Genomic DNA, 24726 nt, shown 5'->3' on the forward strand with positions numbered 1-24726 from the left:
AATTAGATTATTGTTAAGCTCCCTTTTGTGAGTTCTTGTATATTCTGGGAGTTTTAACCATAAAAACAAGATACTGGGGGATGGGAGGAAAAACTATTGTTTATCTTCTGTCTTACTATTGTTAGCTACGCTCAATTACTCTTCAGTCTACTTTTATTGCCTTTGACTGCAGAGAGGGGCGGAGACTTATGTACATGATCGTCCAAGTCAGTATTCCGTGTCTGACTTGTTTAATAATTGACGTTATGTTCAAGTTAGCTTCAACTTAAAAACGGAATGATCTAGAATTCTGGGATAATATTTAGGTTGGGAAATTTTTTCTCAAAATAATAAAAGAAAGCTATGAAAAAGAGTTAAAAGAGAGATATATATATACACACAGATAGAGAGAGAGAGAGAGAGAGAGAGAGAGAGAGAGAGAGAGGAACTTTATCTTTGGATGCTGTAGCCTGTCATAAAACTGTTAACTATAATTTCCTCAACTATTGATCAATTATCACATATAAAGTGTGTGGGATCTAAGCATTCCACTCAATAATTCAATTCCATGTAAAGTACCAGTTTTGATTTAGAAATGCGGTAGGATTACAAACTTGCAACAAATTTCCTTCTTCTTTCTAACTCATTAAGTAGACGATGCTTCCGTTAATGTGGGATCCAAGAAATGCAAGACGTTGCTTTCGGACCAAATCTACGCCACCAGGCATGTAATCGGCCATTTAAGAGCACGTGTCAGGTCACAACGTCACTGCTCATTGGAAGACTCATTCTTCACTACACACAGCATCGTAAGGCGACAAATAATTATTACCTTAATTAGCTTAAGATTTCTTATATATAAGACGATAAAGGGTACTTTTATAATTTAATTATATTTGTTTTCTTAATTTAATATATAAAGTCGATACGAAGTATAAAGTGGGAAATATATCAACCATTCGTCTATGTGAACCCTTTTTTTTTAATTGAGAAAAAGATAACCTTTCCTCTTCTTGAGACCCTTCTTTTATATTAAAAGATGGAAGGAAAGCAACAAAATTGTCCCAAACTTCGAACAGGGCGAAGCTATATAAGAAAATTTCCCACCCCGGGCGCGCGGGCGCCCATACCTTGTGATCCTAAACCGCCCCTGGCGTCCAATTGGAATATTTTCCCCTTTAATTGTGGCAAAGGTTCAAACAGATGGCGTGCACTCTGACGTAACGCTTATTGCACCTCCCATTCCGTTACTTGCTCTTCCTCCCTTTCTCTCGCTAGTCTCCATCTTTGTCCGTCTCCTCCTTGTCCTTGCCACGATTGAACTTGCTCTGTGGTTGATACTGTTTGATTGAAGAACCTTAACTGCTCTTTGCTTGGCTTCATTTATTTCGCAATTTGAAGGTAAATTTATTGCGGTCTCTTGTAGTTTAGGAGTTCTTAGCTGTGTATTTGGGAAGTATTTGAATTTTGCATCCCATGGGTGCTCGTACTTTTAGAATCCTTTTGAGGCTTGGCGAAATGGGTTTCCTTTGCATGGCTTTTTAATTGATATCCTTGATGCTGTTTTCCCTCTTGTTTGATTCTTGCTATGTTTAGCTGGCTTTTTATTGGTCTTAGATGAGGGTTTTGACTCAAATATCATCATGCTCCTCTGGTGCTATGCAAAATAGACAAGTATCTACTGCAGATAGAGTCTCAGTATATTCCGAATGAACTGTGACATTGCAACCCCTAGGTTGTGTATTAGCTTTAGAATGGTTGGTGTTTAGTAACTCTCTTGATGGAAATTATGGAACCGTGTGTAATAAAGGGTCTTAGAATCTTACGAATCCTTAGGGTTCTTTAACTGTATAACTTGCCCTTTTAGATGCCTCACAGGATTTGATATGTGAAATGCATTTGGATTCATCAGCTAGGCAGAACATTTTGTTACAGGAAGCAAAGAGTAAAGAACTGTTAGAAAGTACCTTCTACTTTGAGTTTGTGTAAAAGTTCACTCGTGAAGCTTATCCCATGAAAGCAATCTTTTTTGTGGATTTGTATTACTATGTTGCACTTTTGAATAATCTTTAATGTCATTATGCAGGCGATGGATGAGTAAGAGGCATTTCCAGGAATATTGATTTTTAATCTCATATTTGCAGCATGGTTAATGTAAATTGTGATGAGTCGTTAATTGAAGCACAACGAAATGCTGAGCCATTGGGGAGACTGTCAATACTTTCCTATGGTTCTGGTCACATGCTGAATGATATTACATCAGCTTGTTGGTTTACATATTTGTTATTGTTCTTGACAGATATAGGACTTAGTCCAAGGTATGTTTTCATGCAGTGTTGCTTTTCCTTGTTTACTATAGAATTTTATTTATCTGTTATCTTTTCTTTACTTGATATTTGTCATAGCACTTTTCCGTATAGAGTTTCTCCTTTTTTTTCACTCAAATCAGTGTCTACAATAGCTTTGTCTCTTGTGGGAAGTTTGAAGATCTAGATGTCATCATAAATCTGATCTATAGAAGATGGAAAAGTATAAAATTTGTTTAAGCTCGACATGACAACTCAAAGAATCAAAAGGTTTTTGAAATTTATAATAACTAAAAAAATGAAGCTTCTACAGTATTTTGATTTATCCACATGATTTGCAGACTAGTTCAATACAAAGCGTGCAAAATTAATATCAATGTCATTATGATATCTATAGAAAATTAGAAATTAAGAAAGTAAAGAGAGAATGTAATACATGATCCCCACATCCCTCTCTGTCATAGTAATTTGGAACTGTTGATACAATTGAATTTTTATCACAACCTTCTACTTGGGAATGTTAATACTTAAAAGTTCTAAATTTAGACCATTATCTTTTAGTAAGTTCTCTCAGTGAAAGGAATCTCCTTCTTTCTGTTTCTTTCTAGGGAAAATTTTCATTGTATTCTTCTCTCATTAAACTTTGCATTTGGCTGAGCATTGATTTCCTAGTATTTAAGAAAACCCAGTCAACCAATGGCTTATTTATTTTTCTTCAGTGTTATTAGTGATATGATTATGTGATAGTAAGTCTTATCTCTTTGCAGTGGGAGTAAGGTTCCCAACCTATTACCCACCCCAAACCCCACATTGGCGGGATCCTTGTGCACTACCTTAGTTATCCAATTTGGTGTCATAGGCCTAGTACTCTTTAACTTTTTGACGTCCTGAAAAAAAAATCCTCACACTTCTCATAATTGCAACTTTAGATTCTGAATATATTGTTTAACAACTCTATTACTTTTACTTCGTTATTTACTCTTGTAGGGATGCCGCTGTTGTGATGCTTGCTGGTCAAACTGCTGATGCCTTAACAACGGTTTTTGCTGGAGAGCTGGTAAGTCAAAAATTCAAACACCTATTCAGATCTGGGAAAATCTTTGACTTTTAATAAGTTAATGATATCTATTTATGAATATGGACGTGAATCAGATATGCAATTACATATATATATATATATATATATATATATATATATATATATATATATATATGCAGAGTTACTTAATGTATAGTATGGAAGAAATAAGTTTGAGATGTAGAGAAAACATAAATGTGGTTACTATTATGCTGTTACTTTTTGTACTTCATAAAAAAAGGTTAAGATCCTATTCTCAAAGTTTATTTATAAATGGACAGTTATCTTGGTCTATAAATATTGGTTATCTTATGCTTTACAATATACTTCCTGAGAAATACATTTTTAATATCAGATAGACCGGTTTGGACATTTCAAACTATGGCATGCTGGTGGATCTATTTTAGTTGCAATTTCCTTCTCATCTGTTTTTGGGGGCTGCCTGCCATGTAAAGTTTTGAAGTCTGATTCATCTATGCTGGAGACAATAGGATACAGCACATTTGCAGCCATTTTCAATGTGGGTTGGGCAGTTACCCAAGTCTCACACATGTAAAGTTGTCTCTCCTTAATGGTTACTAAATTTTCTTTATCTGTGACTGTTTTCATCACTTGGACTTGCTTTATGTTTTTCCAAAGGTCGATGGTAAATTGTATCACTTTGAATCCAACAAGCAGAGTTGCGCTTGCAAGCTGTCGTAATGCATTTACAATGGTCAGAATCTGCTGATAATTTTCATGTCTCCATTTTATCATAATGTCCTATGTACAAAGTATAAGATCTTATTTTCTCGATCTGATGGTTATTTCAGGTGGCTAATCTGAGCCTATATGCTGTTGCTTTAGCTGTATTTAGTGTATATAACACCATGCAATCTTTCGACATAATAGTTCAGGTATCTTTATATCTCCCAACCATGAGCTCCAAATTGGTTATTGTTTGTATGTTTTTGGCTTTTAGCATATTGTTAGGTTTCATATGTTCATTACACTTATATTGTGTCAAATTTGATCAGTACCGGTGGATTGCATACTCGTCAATTTTTATGGGTTGCTGTTTTGTCAGCATCTTTCTAATTGGAACAAAAGAACCAGAGTAAGCTAATATTCCATATGCACATCTATAGTTTTTGTTTTCATTTATGATTTGTTCTCTTTCTAATTTTTCGTTATTATTGTCCTCTAGGTTAAAGAAGCAAATTCAACACAAGAATAGTGGTCGAATTTCATGGGCTCACTGGTTTAGGAAGGTTTTGTATTATCAAGTGGCACTAGTCTACACACTTACAAGATTAGTTACTAATGTTTCACAGGTGTTTTCTTTATTTTTATTCATGAAATATTTTCTTATAGTTGTATGATTGCATTCTACTTGTATGTGTTTTGAAGGTTCTCAAATCTTTATGTTCTTTTGTTTTCTTTTGGAATTACTATAAAACCTGACGGCAATTTGAACCAATTTATTCAACTGAATAGCTTGAAAGAGACTAACAATATCTTTGTTTTGATTAGGCACTTCTTGCCTTCTATGTTATTAATGACTTGGAGATGAATCAAACTTCAAAGGCCTCGGTAAGCATATAATTTTTACGATGATTACATTAACAGTTTTAAATCTCTATGATTTTGTTGGTCAGATAATTGGAAGCACATGAATTTGTTGAAAATGACGACAGCATCAGTCTTTTTAACTTTCTAACAGAAGAATTAGCAAGGACTTACTTTTCAACAGAAAAAATCTTGGACACTAGGGGACTCCAAATGGTTGGACTAGGGGCTTACTGTTGTTGATGTTATATCCTCTACATGAGCAGTTGCAACTCAGTTGGCATTGAAATGCTTTTAGTTAGATTTCAAATAAGCTGCTGGTGTACCTCCTTGGCAACTGAATGGCAGATAGTTTTAAAAGTTCAATAGAATCTTTTGATGTAAATCTAGAGTTTGAAGGTGGTCATATTTGTTGAAACTTGAAACTCTAAATAACAAGTAAATTATAACAACAGTTGCGATCAGAATGTTAAATCTGCAAAAAATTTCGTTATCCTGTTACTAGCGTTGTTGGTAGTTGGTAGTTGGTACATTACTTTATATCCCATTGATGTATATGTAAGAGACCTTGCATAAACACATTATTTGGTTCTTGGGTATTAAATCTTCAGATTATGTTGAATGGATCTTTAATCTTGGTGGAATATAATTGGTTGCACAATATTATGTCAGCTGCTATTTTAACTCTCTCTCTCTATAGTAATAAAGGTGTATAATGGATCAATATGTAATGGTCCTTGTAAGATTCTTTATTGGAATGAAGAGGCATGACATTCTTCAGTGAGATACTAATTCATAATATTTTTCAGGTACCTGCCATTATCTACATTTGCAGCTTCATAGTTTCTGTCATTCTTCAGGTCCTTCTTAATAACTTTGTTGTTGAGAGATTTGTTTTATTCTCGATTGGCTAGCTTTGCATTAGTTAACAGTCTAACCTTTACCTGTATGTAGGAGATAAGATGGACCAGTTGGCGCCTTAAGACTTTCTTTACAGCTGGATCAATTCTGTGGATGTTTTCTGGTGCCGGAATTTTTCTTCTTCCAAGCAATATGCACAACCTTATGTATGTTTTGTCAATAACTATTGGTGCTGCTAATGCACTAATGACGGTAGGTTCAAACTGAATTGTTCTTACAAAATAATAGAACTTCATGTAAAATAGTCTACTTGAAAAGTGCTATTTGCTGAAATGGAACTAAAATTGATGTCCTTAATGAGAGTTGAGAATATGAACCACCTAGCAAGTTACAGCCATAATTCTGTGAAATGAAATAAATGAATCATGCTAGAAAACTGAAGGAAAATCATTTGTATTGGTGAAGAAAATCCAATATTATATTGAACCATGCTGAAGTCATAACATTCAGATTCACTGAATTACCATCTGTACTACTTGAGTAATGATGAATAGATTCTTAAAATATTACAGGGAGATCTTTTGATCCGAATTTTCAACTGTAATTTTAAAATTGCATATACTATTTTGAAGGATTTAAATTGCATAAAAAAGTGGTTCTTTTCTGTTGTTATGTTTGAATTGAGATTTTAGCTTTATCTTCAAGCATTATCACTAAATCACCATAAGCCTCGTCGCTTTTACATTTCCCTATATTATAATGTTATTCTTGTAGCATTAGAGTTTTGCCTTTTAAGCTTTTGTGCGATTAGACTCTGGGGGTTCATAATTGGGCTTTTGAGGAAGATATCTTTTCATGTATCATTCGTCACTTTCCATATATATCTTTTCATCTCAACATAAGAAAATGGTCTATTTGTTGAAGACCAGTTGATCTGGCATATCTGAAATCTCTATAGTACCTTCTGATTTGCAATAGTACATATATTGATATGCATATTCAATGTTCTCCTTTGAAGCTGAATTTATTTACCACACAGGTCACAGGAATCAGCATGGAAAGCATACTTGTTGGCGAAGATCTTAATGGTTGTGCATTTGTGTATGGATCACTGAGTTTTATGGACAAATTGTCCTGTGGGATAGCATTGTATGTACTTGAATCTTACCAAGGTAATTCTTATCATCTTATTCCAATTGCTAAGGAGCATGTGCTTTGTGGGACACTAAGAAGCACGGATATGTATACAGGACACGGATATGGACACAGAGATATGATAAATCTTGAAAAAATAGGACACGATACGTTTAGGACACAGTAAAATAAAGAAATAAAACTATTATATATATTATTGATACGTTTAAAGAAATATGTTTCTAAACTTGCAAATTAAATACAAAAATATGCATATATTATTCATGAGAGAAAAACAAAATGTACACAATATCACAAAGTCAAAAATATAATGCTAATATGTGACAATACAATACAATATTATGACAATAAACAACTATCATTATTTGACTACAATGGATGGCATAGGCGAATATGTGATTTTACAGTAATTTGTATTAATATTAATTTTCTTAGATGCACTAACTTATGATTTTTACGTTATATTTCTATAGCATATGCAGGAAATTCCTGCAATAGATAATTTCTATTATAAACTTCTGTAGCATTAAATAAAAGTGTCTTAAGAATGTCTAAGGAGTGTCTGATTTATTCTATAATTTCTTAAATATCGGATACTTCGTAGAAGTGTTCGATATGTGTCCAACAAGTGTCCGACGAGTGTCGGACATGAACATGGCATACTATTTAAAGTGTCCATGCTTCATAAGGTTGGACATCAGTTCAATCAAAGGTTCAATTTTAAGAATTCACTATATGTTCTACACAATGTTTTGATATGCCCTGTTTTGTCTGCATGGTACTCACTGTGGCATGCACTGCAATGGCACTTGGCATGTTGCACGGCTGTTAGTGTTTGGCCAGCTCTATATTTCATGTTGTAACAAATTTCTGGGATGTAGCACCTATCTCTTTGTGGTTCTTATTCACTTTTATAGGAAGCCGGTATTCATATTTATTTTTTGTATAATTGGTCAACTGTATTACATGCTAGTACATTGTTCTTATCTTTGAGAAATATTTCCAAGACTCCGCAAAGAAATATGTCAAAGACTATGGCAACTTGAGCTTATGATTGTTTGATTCATCTTATGGCACCTTCTGTGATGTTGTACATATATCTATACTATTTTTGAAATGACTCTTCGATTTTTAATTTATGTTATAACTTACAGAACTCTTGAAACATGAACTGCTTTGATGGCAATTAACTTTTTTTAATTCCGTATTCAACTTCTAATGCAGGATCTCCAGATGTCAGGAGTAACCATAGCTTTGCAACCAGCCATTCAGTTACACGATATGGCCTGGGACTGGTTCCTGCAGGTTGTGCACTTCTTTCGGCAGCTGTGACATATACTATGGACCTTCCCGACACTCATTCAAGACCTTTAATGGAACCCCTTCTAGTATAAGCTCCAGCATAGGGCATCTTGAGTGTACGTTTCTTCTTCTACTTGCTTACACTATTTAGATGTTAGAATCGCTTGAGATTAACAGCCTGATGTATTGATTATTTGCAGATGAATGGACAAACGACCTTAATCTAACCTCTCCCAACCTGGCTTCTGCTCTCTAGAACCCCACAGTTCTCCGTCATCAACAAATCACCATGGAGATTATTTGTAATCATTTATAGACGGTTGCAGATCTCAGAATCGAAGGCCAGACAGTTAGGACTATTGACACAAAAGGTGCAAGTTGGAATAACTTCATTATGTATCTGTCTTTCTAAATCCTGTAAATTAAGAAGTATGATGACCGTAACACTTAAGGTGACAATTCTCAAGTTCAAAAGGAAGGCCTTAACTCGTGTCTTGATGATGTTCAATTAATTCTTGCACAAGGAACTGTGCCTGCTAAATTTTATTCAATAATTTATTGCGTTTGCAAAGGTATACGTGTATCGCAAAATTATTCTGAACTTTGCTTGTACATGCTTTAATATGTGGAATTCAGAATCAATAGTTTTAGCTGCTATCCTTCTATCCACTCCTTTTCACGGTATCAGCTTGTTTCCACTTTTGCACTGCTGAAATAGCTATGGAACGCATAATTAAGTACGTCATAAGTGTTCTTGATTACAAAACTTGGAGGCATGAATGCAAAATCTCACATCAACCACATGCCTTCCTCCAAATAAAGAGGCAAAGGCAAAGGCAAGTAACAACTAACAAATAGAACTATGCTCATGGCTTTGACGAAAGATGGTAATAGGTCCCTCTATATTCCTTCAAACTAGAATGTTAACTACCTTCGAGCATCTTCATTTGCCAACCTTCCATCTCCAGGCCTGATTAGTTTCTTCACCAAAATAACTTCTCCCATTCCAAGTCAGATGCACAATTATATCCAGATTCCATCTCCGAAACCTCTTTAATCGTAAGGGCCCAACATTTCAAAACTGCGAAGCTTGAAGAACAAAATCTCATCTCCTAATAGAAAACAGCAAGCTCATCTCATTCTATTTGCATCTCTTCCACTTCTTCAATCTTCACCAGCACACTATACCTTCAAACAAACTCATCTCAAAAGCTCTATAAAGAACCCAAAAATAATCCTCCATTCTTCCATCAATCAAAGCAAAGATGGTTCCTCTCAACACTCTCGTCCACTTCACTTCCTTCCTCTCCTTATCCTTCCTTCTACTCTCTACTCCATTGGTCACAACTCATGCAAAATTACCCAATAAAACGAACACTGCTACTGCTACTACTACCACCACCACCACCACTACTACTACTACTACTACTACTACTTACATCATCCAAACTGACAACCTCACTAGGCCATCCCAATTCACCTCCCAAACTCAATGGTACGCTTCCATAATCCAATCCCTCCTCCCCATAAAAACAAGCACCACCTCGACAGCCGCCGCCACCACCGCCGCAGACAAACGCATCTTTTACACGTACGAAACCGTCCTTCATGGCTTCGCCGTGACGCTGACCCCTCCAGAAGCTCAAACGATTTCGACGATCACCGGCGTGATCGGCGTTTACGAGGATCGAACCATCCAGCCACTTACTACGAGGTCTCCCGATTTCCTCGGCCTTAACACCGGCTTCGGCCTCTGGCCAGAATCCAACTCTGGCCAAGATGTTGTTATCGGCCTTGTCGACACCGGCATTTGGCCGGAGAGTAGAAGCTTTGACGACGTCGGGCTGCCGCCGGTGCGTGCTACGTGGAGAGGCCAGTGCGTGGATGGGACTCGCTTCAACGCGAGCTTATTATGCAATAACAAGCTTGTCGGCGCAAGGTTAATTCTATTCACCACTTGCTTAATGGAATTAAGTATAATTAGAAATTGTATTTATTGTGTAGTGAGATTATTTGCACATCGCCACCTACACTTTTAGCCTTATTGACAAAAGACCTTCATACATCCACAAATCATGGTTTCGCTTCTCAGGAATACTTGTAAAACGTACTCAATCTTTGGTTGTATAAACTAAAGAGATGCAAGTCATGCAACCCTTTCTACGAAGATAAAGATAACTATAAAGATAATTAATTTACAAGTAAGTCAGAATAAGATCTTTTGCAATAAGGCCAAAAGAATAGTTGATGATTTACAAAAAGACGTTTACACATATGTAGGGTGTACTAGTCGATGTAATTACGTGATTATATGGACTTTGAATTTAGAATAAACATTGAATTACCACCGATGAACACACAGATACTTCGCCGCCGGGATGCTGGCGAGTGGCCTGCTCTTCGTGGACGACGTCAACGAGTACTTATCCCCGCGAGACAAGAACGGCCACGGCACTCACACGTCCTCGACGGCCGGCGGCGGCGTAGTCCCCGACGCCGACTTCTTCGGCTTCGCCAACGGCACCGCGCGGGGCCTTGCCCCGAGGGCGCGGCTCGCGATGTACAAGGCCTGCTGGGGCACCGTCGGCTGCTACAAGTCCGACATCCTTGCCGCGATCGACAACGCCGTCCGCGACGGCGTCGACGTCCTCTCCCTCTCCATTGGCTCCCCCTTCGGCCAGGACTTGTATGACTCCGACCCCGTCGCCGTTGGCACGTTCGCCGCCGCCCGCGCCGGAATCTTCGTCACGTGCTCCGCCGGAAACAGCGGCCCGTACGCGGGGACCGTCACCAATTCCGCACCATGGGTAGCTACGGTCGGCGCGGGGACGATTGACCGGAGTTTCCCGGCTCGCGTCGTTCTTGGGAACGGGAAGGTTCTCCTGGGGCAGTCGCTTTACTTCCAGGAAGTCAACCAAAGTGAGATGATAGAGCTCGTTTACGTAGGACTCTGCTATCCAGATCTGTTGGTGCCGGCTACGGTCATGGGCAAAATAGTAATTTGCAACGACGCCTCCGTCAGGACCGGCTTGGACGTGGAGGAGGCGGGCGCCGCGGGGCTGATCGCCGTGAACTTGCCGCGGGACGGTGAAGGGATAATCGCGCAGGGATTTACGCTCCCGGCGGTCGCCGTGAGGTACACGGCGGAGGGGGATATCTGGAAGTACTTGAATTCGTCGGCAGGGAAGCCGGTGGCGATGTTGGAGCTCCGGTACCGGAGGACCGTCATCGGCGAGACCCGTGCGCCAACGGTGGCGGGGTTCTCCTCGCGGGGCCCGAGCCAGGCCTCGCCGGAGATCCTGAAGCCGGATGTGATCGCCCCTGGGATGAACATCCTCGCAGCGTGGCCGCCGGAGTCGCCGCTCTACAAGGGCAATTACGAAGATCCGAGGCGGTCGGCGTTCAACATCGTCTCCGGCACGTCGATGGCGTGCCCACACGTAGCCGGCCTCGCTGCGGCTCTCAGGGGGGCCCACCCGACGTGGACGCCGGCAATGGTGCGCTCGGCCATCATGACGACGGCGGCGACGCTGGACAACAACTACCGTCCGATAATCGCCAACGAGAATTCCCAGCCCGCGACGCCGTTCGCGGTCGGCGCCGGACACATCAACCCGCCGACGGCCCGCGACCCTGGTCTCGTCTACGACGCCGGCGTCCAAGACTACATCGACTTCCTATGTGCTTTGAACTACACGGAGGAGCAGCGGCACAAGATCGTCGGCGGCCCGACGACGTGCTCGGAGATCGAAGGCGGCGTCGCCGGAATAAACTACCCTTCCTTTGTGGTGATATTTAACAATCGAACGAGTACTAAAGTATTGAAGAGGACTTTGAAGAAGGTCTACGAGCTACCGGAGATTTATAAGGTTAGAATTGTAAATCCCATACCTGAGAAGGTGGAGGTGACGGTGAAGCCGGAATTATTGGAGTTTAAGGGGGTAAATGAGATAAGAAGTTATGAGGTGGAGTTTAAGAGTAAAGTGGTGATGAAAGGGAGTGACAAATGTGAGGAGTATGGATTTATCATATGGGAGAACGTGGAGCATCAAGTGAAGAGCCCAGTGGTGTTCATGTGGGAATGAATGATATATATATATATATATATTGTTCATTTGAATTAGCTCCTTGTGAAGGATTAAGAATGCATATGTTTTTTTTGAATAATTAATGGTGTTCGATCTGCCAAAGCAAACAAATTAATTCCTATGTTTAACCTTCTATTTATTCATTACTCAGATTCTCTCTCTTCTAATCATCATAAGAGATGCCAACGAGAAGAAAGCAACTTAGTTGCCCAATCTTCCACATATTACCAAGTAGCTAGACAGACAGACAGATATCTCTTTCGTTCTAACTTCAGAGCTCTTCTTTCCCTTTGCAAACCAATCTCTCCGCTATGCAAACCATTCGCCGTGTTCCCGTGGTTGGCATTCGGCCACATGATCCCCTTCCTGGAGCTCTCCAAGTCGTTAGCCAAGCGAGGACACCACATCTCCTTCATCGCCACCCCAAGAAACATCCAAAGACTCCCCAAGATCCCATCAGATCTATCCCAACGCATAGAATTCGTCCCCTTCTCCCTCCCGCACGTGCATGGCTTGCCGGAGGACGCCGAGTCCACCAACGACATCCCCCCGGAGAAGAACTAGTAACTCATCAAGGCCCTCGACGGCCTCGCGAGCCGCGTCCACGGCTATCTCGTAGAGAGTTCTGCTAAGAATAGAAAGTATGATTGGATCGTCTGCGACTACGCTAAGCACTGGCTACTGGCAGCCGCTGCGGCGGCCAGCGTGCGGTGCGCGTACTTCTGCGTCCTGCCGGCTTCGAGCCTCGCGTTCTTAGGCCCGCCGTCGGTCCTGATGGACGGCTACGGAGGGCCGCTGCTTCGGACGTCGCCGGAGTGGATCCAGTTCCCCACGTCGGTCGCCTACCGCCGCCGCGAGGCAAAGTGGGCGGTCATGGCGCACTGGAAGGACGCCTCCGGCTTCTCCCCGACCCACCGCCTCGCCATGATCATCGACGGCGGGTCGGGGAGGCGGTAGCGAAGGTGATAAGATTTGTCACGATGGAAGAAGAGGGGAAGACGTTAGCACGCAATGCCAAAGAATTGGGGAAATATTTATGCCAACAAGGAGACGCAGGAGAAGCATACGGATGATTTTATTAGTTACTCCAAAAATCACAAGCAGAACAGTGTATATAGATGTTGATCATGTTACAGTTACGTTCATCAATAAGGCCTTTAGTGCTTACAATTTTCAAATGTTCTATTCGTGTAACTTGGACTTGTCATGTGGGTGATTTCATTAATACTTTCTTGGAAAAATGTCTATCTATCTATCTATCTATCTATTCAGCAAGCATTCTCAGCTATTGTTTGTACTCATTGAGCCTCAGAAACAGGGCAAGGGGGATACTTGTACATAGTAGTGAAAAGAAGAAAATTAATTAGTGGCAGACGAAAAAAATGAGAGGAAAATGGAATCTCTTCATGCAGTGATTTTGAAGTAAGTTTAGCCAGAGCCATGAGATCTCTTACTCTTAAGAGCTGTTTGGTTGCAGATATATTAAATTATTTTAAGCCCAACTCCTCTTATTTTACTCTCAGACTGGGGCATTGACTATTAAGTCTATAATAAAGATTAAATTATCTCGTTTGAGTGATTTAGTTCGTTTGGTGGATACACCAACCAATCTCAAGAGACTAATTTATTGAGACAAATTATAAATGCGGCGGACTTTTCTTGCTCATGATCTAAGCACCTGTGTTTTTTTAGAACAAGGCTACCAACTGTGATGAATGCAACAGCTACACAAGGCTGTAAATTTATTTTTATGAAAAATTATTAATAAAAGATATAGTGTTTTTTCATATATATATACGTATAAATTTCCCTTGAATCAGACATGTTATGATATGATTTGAGCTATGAGAAAATTCGACACAAACACAACGCTTGGAATCTCTATTAATAACAGTTTTACAACCACAATAATACATGGATGCCAATGCCATCTTCATCAGAGTCTGGCAAGTTATTTGAGACCGTATTAAGTACATAGTTGCATTCCTCCGTGCAATGGAGATAGTAACAAAGATTCCTTCTCAAGCCTGAAAAAGGACAAAATATTGTCATACAAAAAACATATATAGGATTGATTACTGAATTAATGCATATAATTTTCCTGGAATGAAATATAGATTGGCAATTTGCAATTCCCACTTGACTGCAGTAGGATTGGCATCATTAATAAGTTGACTCAGATAAGTCTTCAATGCCCAAAAGTAAAATATAGCAGGATTGACAGTTTAGCCAAACAACAATTATAGATGCTCATACTTCATAGCAAGATTAACAAGCACAATCCTTTCAAATCTTGTTTAAGGTCCTTACCATAGTTGTTATAGCCCGCTATTCTAACTAATAAGTGTCAACTTTTTTCTAAGATTCGCATCACAGTGACTATCTTCTATATAATTTGGTATTCAAACAACTTTCTCAAAGATAAATATTCAATACCAAGCCCCCAACCCAGCCAAAAGGATCTTCCTTTCTTCGGGATTAAGTTTCACCTACTCTTTCTATGTCCAAGTGGGTACCAAATTCAATCACTTCCACCACCCGAGCCATGTTAAGCGAATGAAAAAATATCAGTTTCCTATTCCTTCCTAAAAACCCAGAAAGACGATCGAAGCACCTATCACAACCAAAATGTAGTTTTTACCCCCAAAAATTTCAACAAAATAATCGCAAAACCCACCTCAGAAATTGGCAGAATCCCGATTTCCGATAGCATCCCAGCCGCCCCGCGATACGCCGCCTTGGCCTTGCAGACCGGAATGGCCTCAAACTCCTTCTCCGAGAGCGATTCCGAGATGAACCCGACTTGGAATTCAATCGTCCCTGCGTCTGGGTGAGCCACGATTCCGGAAATAGAAACCCAAAGGAACAATTTCTTAGCTTGGATCCCTGATAGGTTAGAGATGGCTCCATAAGAGAGCTTTCCCTTAACGACCTTCTCGTAGTAGACCAAGTGGGAGAACTGGACGTAGCACGGGGATTCGAGCTCGATCTCGAACTCGCCGTCGTCGGAGAGCGAGTAGCTCTTCACGACATCGGGGAGGAGGCCTCTTGGAAGACCGTACTTGGGGAGGATGTCGTTGGCCACTCCGTTCACCGGCGTGGCGGAGGCAACGAGATCCAAGGAGAGGGCGAGGAGTAGGAGGGCGGCGGTGGAGGCAACCAGGGATGGAGACATGGTTCTCTCTCTCTCTCTCTCTCTCTCTCTCTCTCTCTCTCGGGAGATGAAGATAGAACGAAGGGGGGGGTTGACATTTTTAAAGATGTGACGGGGAGTAAATGGGAATTATCTGAGAATTTCGATTTCCGAGAATGCCCTCGGGACTTGTGGCTATAGTTTTCTCGACGATATTAGACTTATTTTTAAATTTTTAAGTTAAAGGGATCATAATTTTTTTATAGTTTAGCGTTTTAGGACTAGACAAAAACGCTAAACTGATCAGCATTTTTACTCAGAGAAAAAACGTTGATCAGTTCAATATTTTTGTTACAGTAAATCAGACCATAAATAAATTTGAGGATAGTTCATTCCGGTAAAAAAAAATTTTGGAACGGAGCTAGTTTAGTCAAAAACTCAAAACAATCCTATCAAAGATTGATTTGTTATCCTAAATAAAATCTTAATATACTTTATGAGAGGATATGGAATATAGCCAGGTGTGAAGGTTTTAGACGTAAAACCGGAGGTACGGTGTTTTGGAATCGAGTTGGTGATGAGATCGTATGGAAGAATCTTAGTAGCTACTGCCGGTGAAACGAGGAAAAAAAAATTTATCATAAAAAATTAATTAACGGCTTACATACTACTCCTTGGGGAGCTTCAAGATTCGTGAAGAATGATTAATGAGTTAATAAAAATATCCAACGCTGTGCAGTCATTGGTCAAAAGCATCGTCGCCCTCGAAAAATTTGGGGGCTAATATAATAAAGTCGTCGTCGTCATCTGAGAGATGCATCATGATCAATTTTCCCGACAACCGTCACGTGGAGTTGTATCATAGCTCCATTAAACGCCCCAATAATGTCGATATTATTAGACATCTCTCATCTACTTTGCTGTGAATGATAGTGAATGATATCTAGCAATGATTCAAGACAGAAAGGACTAAAGTGGTTAAACTTAAAGGTCTCTAATTAAGTTTGTAGTCCTCCAGTCCTCTTATGGTTGGGCCTTAACATCATTCACTTGTAACTTTTATATCATCTTTGTTAAAATAATACAAATAGAAGTATCAGGTGTATACTCCTCACAGCAGAGCTTAGCATCACTTTCTCACTTCTCAGACAGACACAAAAAGAATCAATGCACAATGAGTAATGCATCTGTCGGGGTTTATATCCTATTTCATGCATAATAAAGCAACTTCTTCTCTTCTCTTTATTCCCTTTCAGAATCAGTATAAGAAAAAGTGAAGTCTGTCAGATTAGACATTGATAATTAGCAACAATGGATAGCATTTTCCTGCTAAATATAGATGTCATGGAATTTGCAGCAGTCTTTTATCTACAACTTGTGTCCAAACTCGAATAAATCATCAGCCTCGAGTAATCTTGAATTCTGCACATGAATCACGCTAGCCAAATTCCACGGCAGTTATCTTGACAACGATCCTCAACATGTTGTCTCCGTAGCTGTCGTGATCTCGAGATATATGGATTTTACATCAGTAATCATTCAATGTAGAAAAATGGCTAGTTAGCCGGTTGGCGAGGAATGCATTAAGTCAAGGACTAGGCACAATAAGTTGGTGATAGTTAGTGTAATCAATTCCATTCAACCTCACACAACAGAGTATCTGCTCTGGCAATTCTTCAGGCTTGTTTCCCTGTAAAGCAAAAGGAATTAATTCCCAGACTTCCATTCTAAACAAAGAATAAATTAGTCCTTCATACATTGAGAATACCTGGATTGTTAGGCCAAAATCTAAGACGCAGAGCTTCAAGCGGTCTAAAAATGTTTCAAAACCTTTCCTTGAGATGTAACTAAATCGATGCATATCCAAATCAATCTCAAAATAATTATCCCCCTGTTGATGAAGCAGAGATAGCAGCAAAGTGAAAAAAGAAAAAGAAATGTATTGAGCAATCATAACAAAGCAACAACATAAAGAAGGGGAGTAACAGAGTGCCAAGTGATAAAAGATTGGCATTGAGCAGCAAAAGAAATGAATTCATACGTGAGTATTAACTTGTAATATAAAGTGAGCAGCAATTGTAATTATCAGAGAACAAGAAATTTTGTAGATAGAAGTAATCCAGTAACTTTAGGCAAAACTAAATTCTCATCATTGAGGAAGGAGAAAAGTTAAGTGAAAGCCATCTACAGTAACATGAGATGAGAAGTAATTCATAACAATATGGGGCTAATAACAACCAAATATCTGAGACTGAAATTAGTAAATACCAAGTAAAAGTCATGCTGGGGACGAGTGAGCACAGGTTTCTCATTGTATGCATGCATAATCTTCCTCTCTGCTGCACTTAAAGGAAGATCCTCCATATTTGCTACTCGGCCAAGTATTTTTAGTCGTTCCCGATGAGGAATAATCATGTCCACTGGAAAGGCTTTTACCTTTTCTACCTCATCATCAATTAATCTCTAATTCAAAGAACAGATCAGGCAGCATTAAAAAACACATAGGAGGTTCTCAAGGCTTGAAAAACTATAATCAAAGAGATACAGGGTATCAACAAAATTAATGAATGTGTTAATAAAATCCAATTACAACTAAAGATGAATAAATTCAGATAACTAATGAAATGTGACAAGCAATTGCAAGCATAAATGAAATGACCAAATAGAAAAGGAAACAAACACATATGACAAAAAGGCAATGCACTTCACTTACATTTGACTTGTATATTTCTCTGTACAATCACCATTTGCAACACATACTCAAACGCATTGTGGCTGACATGGCTTAGAGTACGATTGAAATATGTATGGTTTTTGAAAAAGAAAGACCTTTGACAAACTTTGCAGACTTGACAAATGCTAAGGAAATGCAAATTCATATTCCTTCATATGATGCACGAAAAGCAATAAACTTGATTATGAGATACCCTAATTGTCAAACTGCAGTCGTAGACCGATGGCAAATAATAAGTATATATGCTCCATATCTGGTTCATTAACTATCTGCTGCATTACATGGATTAGTTTTGCTGCACTGATGCACCCAAGTTACCAATGCGCTGAGTTGCACACTCGCCAATAACCCAAGGAAAATTGTTGTGTTTTATTGGTGTTGGCACCGGTTGCCTCAGTACATCATTAAATGCAGACAATCAAACAGACACTATTTGTACAGAACTGAAAAGGTTCCTCATGTACAAAGTTAATGACTAGAGCTACTGCTATGATTTTAAAAGACAAGGAATAGGATATATCCGAACAAAGGAAATAATTACTACAACCTCATTATTAATTAGTTTTTACTGGCAAAATGGCTTGAAGCAGATATTGGATCAGAGAAATTCCAACCCTCTGAAACTTGTGAAGTCGGCCCCCATTAATCAACTAATGAAAAGAATCAAGCTCACAAAGTTCATGAGTCCTTGTCATCAACGTTACCATATTTAACCCTCTGTCAGATCTTATAGAAGTGAATAATAAATAAGTATATCGAGCTTTTCTAAGTAATGCCTTAATTCAAGGTTCATATTTCTCTTTGAAGACAGAAGTTTAATGCAGGACTCTTATTTTCTAAGTGGCCTTCCAAAATGAGTAAGAATTTTTATTGAAGTCATGATACTTGGAAAGGGTTCAGAATCGTCTGAGTGATTAACCTCATTCTCGAAAGAAAACAATAAACCATCAAATTTCTACTCATGTTAAAAGTAAAGCCAAGAGTGTTTAGGTATTGCAAATTTTTGTTTCATTAAACACTGCTATGGGTATTGGGTTTTGTAAAACTAATCATAAAAGAAGACATGAGGCAAAATTCAGAGCAGAAAGTCTTACTTTGAGATTATCTAGGAAGTGAGATGGAAGCTCTTTTGAGTACCTCTCGGAGAGCTTAAAGTATAAGACAAAACTTACTCCTTCCCCATCCACTTCATTCTGAAACATTGAAGCAGGATATAATGGAACCTGAGAAAACAAGAGAACTTATATGTCAAAGGAATGCTTTAACTGCTAAATTTTCGAAGTTACACCTTATAGTTTAAAATGTTTGTTTAACGGTTTTCGGGAAGCTACTGACACAACACGAACCATTCAATGCAGCCTGTGTGAAGCTGATATGTCAGCTCTTGAGCAAGATAGCACAGCAGATTATATCCTCGGGTCCAGCAAAAGTAATGTGAATGCAAAGAAACAAATATCTGAGTTCATTGACGACTCAGTTTGACTTCTTGTATAATTATAGCAACACAAATAATTTCTTTATCTAAATTGTGTCACTATGTTCTAAGAGTACTGTCGTTCTCAACTACAGCTATTTGATGAATTTCTAGTGGTTCAAAAGATTCTATTAGTATTAGGTGAGTAAACTTGGCCCCATGAAGATATGACAGCATCTGAGACTAAGTCTATCGCTGGTTAACTTAGATATGTAACACGTATTGCCTTTAAAATTAGGGGTAGTCTAAAGCATGTTGCAGTGTCCAAAACAATATAGTTAGGATCTTTTACAAAACTGAATGTCTATTTCATGACAAATAAGAATTTCATAATTATCAGCACGGTGCATCTAAGAGCCCTTCTGTTTGTCAAAATGTGGAGGAAGAATAGACCCAATTTAGGAAACTTAAGAACAATTTCAAATATTTGTAACAAGTAGTAATGCTGAGATAGAAACTATATATTGGTCTGGCATGTATACCTGAACATTAACTATAAGAAGATGTGGAAACTTGCTAGATGCATCTGAAATTGGAAGTTCCACATATCGACTAATGTGATTAATCTTCTGCTGACACAAGTATACATCGACACCAAAAGGGTTGTATGCGGCATAATTTGGAGCAAACTCTTTCTTCTTATCCCTAGCATACATAAAATTTAAAATGTTACTGAGTGGTGAATAATTAAATAGAGTTTGCATATTTGGGATGAATTCAAGACTAGAATTTGTTGGTCACCTGAAATAATTTGCTCCTCGAACTCGGAAGGTACTAGGCTCAACATGTGACCAGCTATCAAGAATTTTCTTCTCCACTAAGCAGAATGGCACTTGGAGACCTGCTAGTGGCCTTTCAAGGAAAGCTTTTGTTGAAACTATATGGAAGCAAGAAAACAAGTCAGCATATTCAAGCTTCTAAAAAACTTGATAGCATTTTCTTCTCCTTACTACATGAAGAGATTGCTGCAAACTTACGGACCATAACTGCATAACATATGAATATTGAATTTCAATCAATCACTTAGAATGGGCAGCCATCATGAGTTCATGTGTGATAAATGAAACACTAAATAAAGATATGTGATTATTGATGGTTGCCTTTCAGATATCATTTCCAGAAAATGCAGTTTTTTAATGAACTATTGTCCTTCTTGTCCTGATCACCTCCATATTCTTCTTATGTGTGTTGAATGGACACAAGTTAACAATTAGGATGGTGACAATTTTGGTAGTTTCAAGTGATCAGCAAATAAAATAACCAAAACAAACAATGGAAGAGATCATATACTGAGCATATAATGGTCAGTGTCCAAATGGGCAGGAGCAGTTGGACTTTCCCTTGGAGAAACAGCAACATGGAAATAAAAGAACAGAATTTGGAACACTTACATAGTCCTGCGGCTTCCCCAGCCTTTCTCTTGAATGGGAGCTTCAAAGAAGGCATCTTCACAGAATTAGTTGGGCTAGAGCTAAAGGGTCTTTTCTTTTCGGTTATGGAAGCTGCAGAAGCCAGGCAGGGCAAGCAGTTATGAGGCAAAATACCACAATCATCCAGTATCCCACCTTCTGTGACACCAGCACCTTCATCTGCAGGACAGCTAGAGATGCCATCATGGCTAACAACAGACTTCACTCCATTCTCCAAATTTACTTTAGTTTGCTCCCCTGATCTATGCCTCTTCTGGATTTGGTCGATGGAATAGATTGAGGTGCTTTCACTTTTGATATCTTTTGACGTTGAAATACTCAACACAGCTTCAAGCTCAAACCCATTTAATGAAAAAGTATCTGCAGAATTCCACAGCATTTGTAAAGCTTCAAGGACAAGAGTTGCTACATATCTCAAGAAGTGTTATCTGCGGCATACCATCCTGCACACTATGGAAATCATCCTCACAATCTGACTCTGTTATAGCTAGTGTGTCGAACCATGCCTCTTCGATGTTCCCCAAAGCAACTGTGAGATGTTTCCAAGTAAGATCATACTAAAAAGAAAGTTTTTAACCAGGGAATAAACTCATTTGGATATTGGAATTAATACAGAGCCCAAAGCAATAATTTGTAATGCAGAAACTTATTGACTAATAGTTGCCTAATTGGTGACCTCGACAAGAGCAACCCTCACTGCCCTTAGTATTCGATCAAGGAGTACCCATAATTAAGATGATCAGGTTGATCTCTTATCAAATTGAACCGCTACAGACTAGTTGAATATCTCAACTTAAGTTCCAACTTCTAAATTTAGAAAAGAATCCAATTGTGGGTTTTAGAACTTTCCAGTAAATCCTCAAAATGGTCAATGCTCCACTGTGCAAAGGAAAAGTACCCGCAATTAGGATAACCTACATTTGAAAGGGTAGAGTCCAATTCAGTCCAACATCTTATGTTGACTCCAGCTTCTAAATTCAGAAACGAATTCATTCCAAGATACAAATTTGACTCCGATTTCTGAACTTACTCAATAATTCAACGAGGAATGCGGAGCCAAAACAAAGGCTCAAGCTCGACATCAATGCCCTACTCAAATCCCCTTTATTTCCATAAAAAGTAAAAGAAACAAATTAAATTAAAGGAAGAAGGGTAATAAGTAATAACGTAAAAGAAGATAGAACCTTGGAAGGCAGGATTACTACTACACAACTTCTTGTCGACGCCTTCCTCCGGCCTCTCGACCTCATTGATCGTCTCCATCGACTTCCACTTCCTCATCGCCCTCCGCCGCTGCCGCTTCCCGCCGCCGTGGGGCTTCCTCCGCACTCCGACGCACCCCTCCTGTCTCGAAACGCAACCACCCATCTCTCTCTCTCTCCCTCTCCCTCTCTAGAAGAAGAAATCAAATAAAGGTCAAGAGAGGGACAGAGTGGAGAGACGACGACGAGGACTTCGTCGTCGCCTCCGCCTCGGGATCCCGAGAATCGCGGAGCGGGGCGAGGAATCGGCGGCTCGGGGACGGAGGTCGGCCAGGGGGTTTTGGAGGAGCTTGATCGTGGCGACACGTGTCTCCGGTACGCAGCTCGCGATCGCACGGTGCTGCGTTTTTGTACGGTAGCTCGGTCGTCAGTGCGCTCCCACGAGTGGGTGGGTTCGCGTATCTATATTTGAGTCTGACCCAGTTGTGGTCCATACCTGATCCCCTGCCCCTCTCTTTGCACCAAATTGCTGCATTAAAAGACATGGCAACTCCTAATTGGCTACCAGCTGCCAAGTACCACAGGATGCAGCAATTTCTTGCGTTGTTAAATTTTTCTTCTCCTCTTTTGTAATATTTGTGCATTAATTTCATATGCAGCCCATATGTAGCGACCATTAAAATATTCAGTGGTTAAATATATTTTACCATAGCATACTTACACTCAAAATTATTTTATTTTCATATATTTTAACAAATTCAAGTCAATTTGTGTGCATATATAAGTATGATCATTTTTTTTTCTATCAAACTTAACTAACTGTTGATAAAATAATCAAAATACTCCATCATATTTGGTAGGCAAAATAACAGGGTTGTTAAGATAGCGTTGCTAAACGATTAAAATTGGGGTGGCAATCGAGTCGGATTAGTCAGATTTGGGTCAAGTGTGATAATACAAATACAAACACGACATATTTATTAAATGGGTTAGTTTACATGAGTCAAGAATGAATCATCAGGTGGCACAAAATATTTTAAATTTTTTATAAGTTATTCAGATTGTAAACGAAATTATTCGAGTTATAAATAAGTTTATTCTTGTTATAAATATTAATCAGGTCATAAACAAATTAATCATGTTATAAATATGTTGGTAGTTCGAGTCATAGACAAGTTAACGGGGCTAAGGTAATAAATGTAAATACGATCCGTTTAATAATTAAGTTGAATGAATTGATCCATTTATAACTTGAATTCAATTAAATTGAACTCAAATCCGTTTAAAAGTTAGGTTATCGGGTCGGGTCAACTTTTGCTGCCCTGATTAAAATAGTCATAGAGCTCAAGTAAATTTGAGAGAAAAACTAACGATCCCATTCTAGTCCTAAGTAACATAAAATAGTTTTAGACTTTTTAAATTATAGAAGAATAAAGTGAATTTTTGCATAAGTATATGGTATTAATATATTTTGAATCCAGTTTCATTTTACATGAGTATATTATCATTAAAAAACTAATCTAAAGTTGACTTTTAATGATTCTAGAATGTACAAAGAAAGATCAAGATTACAAGTAGAGTAGGTGGGAAAAAAATTACATTTATTTACAGGCTCTGCCCGGCTCACAAGTTCGTTTAATTATTAATATACAGCAGTTAAATATTAAAATATATAAAACAAATATTTTATGTGAAGCCTCATATTAGCAATCAATTTTAGGTAGGCCGCCACTGTGGTTGAGTTAGGTTGGCCAGCTAACGTGGGACTAAATATCATTGGACCAAAGGCGTACTGGTCTATGTCAGTGTACTTTTTAAGGGTCTGAAAACAAAGCAATAATTTATTTAGACATGTGATAATAATTTTCGTAATTTAAGAGTCTGAAAGCAAAGCAATAATTTATTTAGACATGTGATAATAATTTTCGTAATTAAAAAGGTCATAAGATCGACTCTAACTCTAAATAATTATTATAAAAATAAATTATTTAATTATTTAGTGCTTTGACGATTTGGCTCAACAGCTCGACAGCTGCTCGGCTTAAAGCTTAAATTAGACAGTTTACCATATTAGCTAAAATTTGATAGAGTATAAGTGGCTGTATTTAAAAAGAGTTAGAACTTCAGTGCTCATAAATAATAATAAAAAAAACGTGTGATATTAATTTAAAATTTAAAATGATGAGACTACGACGACTCAAGACCATCATCATCAATCTTGAGCTAACGCCAATAATTTAAATGAAGTGGTTGCTAACTATCAAGCAATTTATTATAAAACTACTATTGCTTAGAGAATATCTATATGCTTATAGAATGAGATCTCTCTAATTGTTTCTTAGTAACATCTCACAATTTGTTAGTCGGTCTACTTTGGCAGCATTTGGATTGCCCAGCAAATTAGTTAATAAATCAGTAAAAGGTTAAATAATTATA

General features: G+C 38.6%; 4 protein-coding genes across 6 annotated transcripts; 2 read left to right on the forward strand and 2 right to left on the reverse strand.

The window, feature by feature from the left end:
• Window positions 1–994: 994 nt before the first annotated feature.
• Window positions 995–8886, forward strand: LOC140784087 (uncharacterized). 2 transcript variants are annotated; one of them, XM_073131280.1, is made up of 14 exons: window positions 995–1380; window positions 2066–2297; window positions 3273–3342; window positions 3719–3915; window positions 4003–4078; window positions 4176–4259; window positions 4380–4459; window positions 4550–4676; window positions 4876–4935; window positions 5721–5771; window positions 5866–6024; window positions 6812–6944; window positions 8152–8345; window positions 8430–8886. In XM_073131280.1, the coding sequence occupies exons 2-13, from the start codon at window positions 2125–2127 to the stop codon at window positions 8319–8321; spliced, it is 1380 nt and encodes a 459-aa protein (XP_072987381.1). In that variant the 5' UTR covers window positions 995–1380; window positions 2066–2124; the 3' UTR covers window positions 8322–8345; window positions 8430–8886. The 2 variants fall into 2 exon arrangements, with proteins under 2 accessions (XP_072987381.1, XP_072987382.1); XM_073131281.1 differs by having other exon boundaries at window positions 1184–1380; window positions 2124–2297.
• A 1551-nt stretch (window positions 8887–10437) lies between these two features.
• Window positions 10438–12454, forward strand: LOC140784573 (subtilisin-like protease SBT1.8). The gene has a single exon (XM_073132058.1). It carries the CDS (start codon window positions 10608–10610, stop codon window positions 12312–12314), a length of 1707 nt encoding a protein of 568 aa, XP_072988159.1. The 5' UTR covers window positions 10438–10607; the 3' UTR covers window positions 12315–12454.
• A 1716-nt stretch (window positions 12455–14170) lies between these two features.
• Window positions 14171–15548, reverse strand: LOC140785359 (uncharacterized). Its single transcript, XM_073133229.1, has 2 exons — window positions 14995–15548; window positions 14171–14344 (listed from the first exon to the last, which is right to left on the reverse strand). The coding sequence occupies exons 1-2, from the start codon at window positions 15490–15492 to the stop codon at window positions 14339–14341; spliced, it is 504 nt and encodes a 167-aa protein (XP_072989330.1). The 5' UTR covers window positions 15493–15548; the 3' UTR covers window positions 14171–14338.
• Window positions 15549–16669: 1121 nt separating this feature from the next.
• On the reverse strand, window positions 16670–22731 carry LOC140784086 (uncharacterized). 2 transcript variants are annotated; one of them, XM_073131278.1, is made up of 10 exons: window positions 22273–22594; window positions 22119–22190; window positions 21528–21617; window positions 21050–21448; window positions 20400–20535; window positions 20141–20303; window positions 19279–19407; window positions 17719–17913; window positions 17219–17341; window positions 16670–17140 (listed from the first exon to the last, which is right to left on the reverse strand). In XM_073131278.1, exons 1-10 carry the CDS (start codon window positions 22454–22456, stop codon window positions 17039–17041), a joined length of 1593 nt encoding a protein of 530 aa, XP_072987379.1. In that variant the 5' UTR covers window positions 22457–22594; the 3' UTR covers window positions 16670–17038. The 2 variants fall into 2 exon arrangements, with proteins under 2 accessions (XP_072987379.1, XP_072987380.1); XM_073131279.1 differs by lacking the exon at window positions 22119–22190 and having other exon boundaries at window positions 22273–22731.
• Window positions 22732–24726: the final 1995 nt, after the last annotated feature.

The sequence above is a fragment of the Typha latifolia genome, chromosome 3, assembly GCF_019914945.1.
Source record: "Typha latifolia isolate L0001 chromosome 3, TyphaL0001v2, whole genome shotgun sequence".
Taxonomy (NCBI): Eukaryota; Viridiplantae; Streptophyta; class Magnoliopsida; order Poales; family Typhaceae; genus Typha; species Typha latifolia.